Here is a 7,153-nt window from a genome sequence, read left to right on the forward strand (position 1 = left end):
GCCACTGGAAGGAACAACCCCAACCCTGCAGGGCTTTCTTCTTAGCAAGTCTCTCGAGACAATTCCGTGACTGGCCTGACTCTGCTGTCTGTCCTCATCTCTGCCACCATGTCTGATGCTCATCTTCAATGTCAAGGTCACTGGGTTTGGAATCAGTAGGAGGGAGTTCCCAGGATGTTAACTAAAAAAGAGGAGACTCCCCAGAATGTGGAAACACCATCCCATGTTCTGGGTCCCAGGCTAAATAAAAAGGGGGAGCTGAACACCAGAACACATCTCTCTTTCTGATTCAAATGCAATTTGACCAGCTGTGAGGTCAGAATGTACTTGGGTTTTTTTTAAAGATTTATTTATTTATTATGTATACAACATTCTGCCTCCATGTATGCTCACACGCCAGAAGAGGGCACCAGATCTCATTACAGATGGTTGTGAGCCACCATGTGGTTGCTGGGAATTGAACTCACAACCTCTGGAAGAGCAGCCAATGCTCTTAACCACTGAGCTATCTCTCCAGCCCCAGAATGTACTTCTAAAGCAGCCTCACTGTGGCCAGTGAGACAGTCAAGGTGAAGCAGTGGTCCCGACCAGGCTTGGAATGATGCTGGGAGCAGAGACTATCTAACCACGACTAGTGTTTGTTTGCAGAGCTCAGACTGTGGGGTCATGGATCTCGTGATGTGGTCAAGTGCAGGGCTGAGGTCAGGCAGGCGACAGCAGCGTTAGAGCAGAGTCCAGGGGTCAGACTGTGACTGCTTGCTCTGCCCTGGATCTGGCTGGTCCCTCAATGCCTCCCTCTTAATCTCAGTTTCCCATCATTAAACTGTGCCCTACAGTCCTTCTCCATCAGGTCTGGAGGACCTATTCATCATACGGAGGCTCCAGCATCCTGTGTACTGGCACCTGCCTGCTCCAAGTCTAGGGTTCAGGACTGTGAGTCTCAAGGGGCTCCTCCTCCAGGAGGTAACAGAACCAAAAAGATGCTAAAAGGGAAACCTCTCAGCTCTCCTCACTTCCCTGTACCAGGAACGCTCTGGCGGGCTGAGCCCTTGGAGCTAAGAGAGCCCCAAAAATGGCAACATGAATCTTGTCCCCCCAACCCTTGAGAGTCTAGATGCGTGGATCAGAGAAGTTCAGAAAGGTTTGTAGGACAAGCTTGGCTTCTCCATGGCCCTTGGTCAGGACACAAATCCCACCCCACAGTCAAGTGTGGGTTGCTTTATTCCAGGACGGTCCAGCAGCCACTTGGCATCAGTGTGGATGCAGAGCGGAAGGAGCATAAGTGCTCTCTACCAAGGCTACACCGTGAGACCCCGTACTTTACCCACCTGCCCACTATAGCGCCTCTGCCCCAGCAGGTGGGCTTTCCTCCACCCTCCGCCCTGCCCTGAGCTGTCACTCACCCAGGGGATCTGCTTTCCCATCCTTGTCTGGGATAGTGAAGACACCCACCACCTCATGGCCTTCCTTCCTTAGCTGGCAGTAAACCTCCTGGCCAAACAGGCTCTGCCCGATTACCGCAATCTTCATGGCAGCAGAGGGTTGGAAGACACCTGTTGAAGGGGCAGCCAAAAGGTTAGAAAGGACTCTCGGAAGCCAGGGGAAACCATCCAGATTCCAGTAGGTACGTTCCTGCCTTGGTCATCCTGGGGGCTCCATAAACATCAGGCTGTTTCAGGGAGATTGCCACTGTGCAAGGGGCTTGGGGGTCATGGACTCAGGAAACCCTGACATCTGTGGATGTGGAGACTCTGATGGTGGCTGGTGGGTCAGATGGTGGCTGTAGCTTTAGGGTCCCTTCATTAGTCCCAGAAAAATCGTCACAGACCTGGTGCCAGTCCTCGGTGACATTTTAGAACATCCCGTGGTCACGTGACCAGTTCGGTGACCTTGGTCCAGTCACATTAGCCTCTGTCCCCTCACTGTTAATGAAAAAACTACCATACTTCTCTTGAGGCCACACCAGGCTTATTGCACTAGATCCAGAAGCCACAGAGGGGCAAAAGAAGCCTTGCTCGATGCCAGCCTTGAGTGACAGCACAGGGTGACTGGGTTGCGAGGGGGCACCTATGGGAAAGGCCAAGGAGAGGGACGGAATGAAGCAGAACTCAGTGTCAATGGCTACTGAACTCAGCACTTCCTGCCACTCGTATCGTAAACCCTGGGGTACTTGCTGGTATTTTTCCTTAAACTGTTTATTTACCACATATGCACGGTTTAGGTAAAGTCTGCAGTGCGGACTTCACACACTCAGAAGTACAGAAATTACAAGTGTGAGGTGGCCTCATGAATCTCCCCCCACACAGCATGTTGCTGTGACCCAGAAATGCTGCTGGTCACTGAACACCCAGACCTCTCACGGAGCAGTGGCGTCTGTCTTGGCTAACCTCACACATATGCCTTTCAGGCCCAAACCCAAGCCTGTTTCCCTTCCCCTTGCTAGCCTGTAGACACGTGAACCTTCAGGGGGTCAGTGTGTGCATATGTCACAGGAGTCCATGTTGACTCAAGCATTGCACAGCTTTCATAAAAATCAAGTCCAAATAGATCACAGACCTGAGGTTATAAACCTCTCAAAGATAAAGAGAAATGTGGACAGCCTTGCATTCATCAATAACTTTACAAGCACTGCAGAGGTGGGTTCATGAAAAGGAGAATTAAGTACGACTTCATTCGGTTTAGGATTTCTGCTTTCAAAGAACTCCATCAAGAAAGCAAAATGAGACTCCATAAACTGGGAGACCTGAGAAAGAACAAGTGACCCTCAGAACTCAGAGGGGGGAACTCAATTAAAAACGTGAACTAAAGATCTAAACTATCAACCTGCAGTGCCCATGGGGGCCAGAAGGCAGCGGCAGGTTCCCCTTGGACTATACCCATAAGAGGTTGTGAGGTACCTGGCTTGGATGCTAGAAACAGAACTCAGGTTCTCTGCAAAAGCAGCAAGCGCTCTTAACCAGTGAGCCACCTTTCCAGCCTCCAGCATTCTTGTTCTAATGCCAAGCTCCTCTTAATCACCAGTTCCAGAAACCACGCTGCACTGGCTAGTTTTAGGTCAACTTGACACAAGACTTGAGTATGAAAGAATGAGGAGACTCAGTTGAGAAAATAATTCCTTAAGATCGGGCTGTAGGCAAGACTATGGGACATTTTCTTAATTAGTTATTGATGGGAGAGAGCCCGGCCCATTGTGGTGGAGGCACCCCTGGGCAGGCAGTCCTGCGTTCTATAAGAAATCAGGATGAGCAAGCAATGAGGAACAAGTCAGTAAGCAGCACCCCTCCCTGGCCTCTGCATCAGTTCCTGCCTCCAAGGTTCCTGCCCTGTTTGAGTTCCTAACCTCCTTAGATGATGAACAGAGATGACGAAACATAAGCCAAACAAACCCTTTCTTCTCCAGGTTGCTATGGGTCACGGTGTTTTATCACAACAGTGGTAGCCCTAACTAGGGCACACTCTCATAGGTATTTCTTCAAGTGGGCAGAAAATTCATGTCCGCACACGAATGTTGGCAACAGCATTATTTCAAACTGTTCAAAACTGGAAGCGACCATGACACCATTAGTGAGTGTATGGAGAAAATCCAACCTCTGGTGATGGGGTTCAGATAACGGAACCTAAGCCGGAATCCAGAGGACGTGTGCTGGGAGCTGTGAAGAGACACTCAGGAAACCCCAGTGCAAACTGCTGAGCGAGAGACGCCAGTCTGCAAAGCTGCCACCCGTTGTGATCACCATCGCCCGACACTCAGAAGAGTCAACCCAGAGAGCCAGCGACAGCGAAAGGATGAGTAGCTGCCAGGGCTGAGGTGAGAACACTCATGGCATCTAAGACGACAGGAGTGGACGCATGCCTTGACACACTGCCCAAACATGAAGATCCCACAGAACACGGCTCTGAGGTCATCGCATTGCCCTGGGCTCAGCTCGCACAGTGTCGTAAATGTTTAGCAATGGAAGGCACAGGCAGAATGAATATATGGGAACCTGGCTCTGCACAGACTTAAAACTAACTCTGAAAGTTGATTATTAACTTAATGGAACAAATACAGCTCTCCGGCCTACATTTTGCTCCACAAAGTATGAGTGAGTTAAAAATAAATATTTTTACACCAGAACAGGAAGAAAACATAATAAGGATAAGGAGGTAGGTAGCTCAGTTGATCCAGCACCTGTCTAGGGTGCTGGAAGCACTGGTTCCCATCCCGGCTCCACGGAAACCAAGTGTGTTGGTGCAGGCTGTAAGCTGAGCTCTCTGAGAATGGAAGCAGGAGGGTGGGAGTTCAAGGCCATCCTCAGCTACCTAGAGGGCTTGAGGCCAGCCTGGGCTACTTGAGCCCCTAAAAGAAGAGGAAGGGGAGAAGGACAAGTGGGGGAGAAGAGAGAGAGAAGGAGGACTATGCTAGAAAATATTAATGGAGAGTGGGCTTTACAGGCCTGACTCTAACCGTGGAATGCACATTAAACAGGATACGTTTTCACATATAAAGCACCTTATTAATAGGAAAAACTTACAACCAATAGACAAAAACAAGTCCCAATCACAAATAATAAAACTGGAACATTTCTCTAAAAGCAGAGTCAAACACGGTACGCCTTCCTCCCATGATACTACGGTGCCCAGCACTGGCGAAGTTATGGCAAAGCAGCAAGCAAGGGGAAATTCTCTCAGGGAACATGAAAAATGGCTCAGTCTTGACTCAGCTTCTCTCTTATAAACCATGGGAGGACCAGGGGACAACCAGGGGGTTTTACACTGCTGGGTTTTACACCATGGTGTGACAGTGCATAGGCCGTGCCATTAGCATACAGCAAACTGTTGCTGGCTGGGAATACGTAAGTCAAGATGCTCCAGGAGATAACAGCTCACTGCAGTTTCCTACACTGTGTGTGTGTCGCATGTGTGTGTGGTGTCGTGTGTGTGTGGTGTCGTGTGTGTGTGGTGTGTGTGTGGTGTGGTGTGTGTGGTGTGTATGGTGTGTGTGTGGTGTGCTGTTTGTGGTGTGTGTGTATGGTGTGTGTGTGGTGTGTGTGTATGGTGTGTGTGTGGTGTGTGTGGTGTGGGGTGGTGTGGTATGTGTGTGGTGTGTGTATGGTGTTTGTGTGTGTGTGTGGTGTGTGTGTATGGTGTGCGTGTGATGTGCTGTGTGTGGTGTGCTGTGTGTGTGTGTCTGCACTTACCTCTGTTGACTTATGTCAAGGGAGTGTTAGTGCATTCGCACAGGCTGCCCTGGAATTTCTCATCCTCCCACCTCGGCCTCTTGAGCACTGAGGTTTCAGATCTGTGCTATCACACCTGCCTCATCCCCTGCTGAACATCTATTTCTTGCAGAAAGATTAAAGGAGTAAAATACAAACGAAACAAACCCCACTTTTGGCTGCAGGGGAACAGTCAGGATTGCTGCAGATCTGCCAATATAACAGTTCAGGGACAAGAAGGAAGACAGAGAAGGGAACACTAAGTAAGGGTCCTTCACTTAAAGTTGGCCTTTGGCCCAGAGATAACATGGGAGGGGCCGGGGAGCCTCTGAGCCCCGAGGATATGGTGTGACCTCCCAGCCCTGTTTTACGTTGGGGCACCCTCCAGGGACTGCTGTGGCATCAGACCTTCAGGGACTCAGGGGCTCCTGCTCTGCAGTCCCCACTTCCAGCTCCTGGGTCAAGACAGCAGAACAGCGGCAGGGGCCCTCTGTTCATAACCACCTGCAGTCCCAGGCTGGAGCAGACCGGGTGGCCACCATGGTTTACCCACAACTGCCCAAGTCTAATCCTCTGATATGCTGGTCTCTTTGCTGTGGCTCCGGGCAGAGGATGGGTATGTCCCTCAGAGCGCCAAGATCAATCAGACACTTCCATGATTCTGGGTATGGCTAGAATCTATAGTAGGGCAACCTCTCTCGCAAGCCTACAGACTTCAGCTTAGGTCTGGGTGAACTGTCACCTTCCCTGGGTCTCAAATGCCTCTGTAAAGTATGACAGTGCTGTCTCCTGGGCACGGAGAACTTATGTAGATAGAAGACAGTGTCAACACTCACCACCAGCTGCCTAGGACCAGAATTGTACACTGTTGTGTCCCGTCCCCCCATTTTACAGAACAGAAGCCAAGATTCAGTAGCGCTTAAGAAACTTCCCAGGGCATGAGCCAGACGCGGTGATGCACTCCTATAATTCCAGCACTCCGGAGGCAGAAGCAGATGGATCTTAGAGTTCGAGGCCAGCCTGGTCTACAGAACTAGTTCCAGGATAGCCAGGGTTACTCAGGGAAGCCCTCCCTCCAAAAAAGAAAAGGAGGCCCTTTCTTCCCAAGCTCCAGTCCCCCCACTTCAGAAAAAGAAACTTCCGAGGGCAAGAGCTGTGGTTCCAAGGTTCACCGTCTGCCTGCAGCGGAGAGGCTCGGGGTGCCCCGCTCAAAACAATGAAAGCAAAAGGAAACTTACCCAAGGTCAATGAGGGGGAGTAGGAGAACAAGGTCACCGACTCGGAGCTCTGGGCTTGGAACCCAGAAGTACCTGCTTGCTGCGAGGGTCCGCACCGGGCAGCGAAGCTCCCAGACCCGTGCACTAGCTCTAGTCTGGGGTGGAGCTGATTGGGGTCAGCACGCCTACTCCACGCACAGGGGAGGAGCGGGCACCGGGGTCCGCCCAGCCCGGACCACTCCAATCACAGAACGCCCACGGGCCAGGCCCCTAGATCTGACCAATCAGAGGATCCTTTCCCAGTCCCGAGAATGGGGAGAGGACTTTGGAAAGTGGACTAGGGAACCTGCACAGGCGGGTCTTTTCGCAGGTGCCTCGCTTCCTAGAGGGCCCCAGCTTTTCCTTCTGCAAAATGGGCCACCAACGCCTACAAAGAACCGTGCTGCCCCGGGGCCGATCCTCAAAAGTTTGAGTATTCCTAGCTAGATTGGAGAGCTCCCGCCCCCAATTCAGGCTTGGGTTCCAAGCCCGGCATCTCCGGAGCCCAGCTGGTCACCCACCGTCCACGCAATGGGACCTCAGCGAGTCTCTGTCCTGAGACTGGGGGACCGAACAGCTCGAGGAGGCAAGGAGGCGGGGCCCATCGCATGTAGTTTTGCTTATCTCAGGCCAAACCTGCTGGAGGAGGAACCAATGGAAGTCCAGCTAGGTGGGGAGTCGGAGGGCTAGCCCCGGCTG

At 51.5% G+C, this 7,153-nt stretch overlaps 1 protein-coding gene across 1 annotated transcript in view; it reads right to left on the bottom strand.

The window, feature by feature from the left end:
* Nucleotides 1-6,587, bottom strand: part of Aldh1l1 (aldehyde dehydrogenase 1 family member L1) — a 48,426-nt gene extending 41,839 nt beyond the window's left edge. The window contains exons 1-2 of the mRNA XM_075983519.1: nucleotides 6,437-6,587; nucleotides 1,404-1,553 (exon numbers count right to left, since the gene is read on the bottom strand). Of these exons, the coding sequence (XP_075839634.1) occupies nucleotides 1,404-1,530 (127 nt within the window). The 5' untranslated portion in view covers nucleotides 1,531-1,553; nucleotides 6,437-6,587. The remainder of the gene's footprint in view (nucleotides 1-1,403; nucleotides 1,554-6,436) is intronic.
* Between the last annotated feature and the right edge of the window lie 566 nt (nucleotides 6,588-7,153).

Source organism: Microtus pennsylvanicus, chromosome 8, assembly GCF_037038515.1.
Source record: "Microtus pennsylvanicus isolate mMicPen1 chromosome 8, mMicPen1.hap1, whole genome shotgun sequence".
In the NCBI taxonomy this organism is placed as follows: domain Eukaryota; kingdom Metazoa; phylum Chordata; class Mammalia; order Rodentia; family Cricetidae; genus Microtus; species Microtus pennsylvanicus.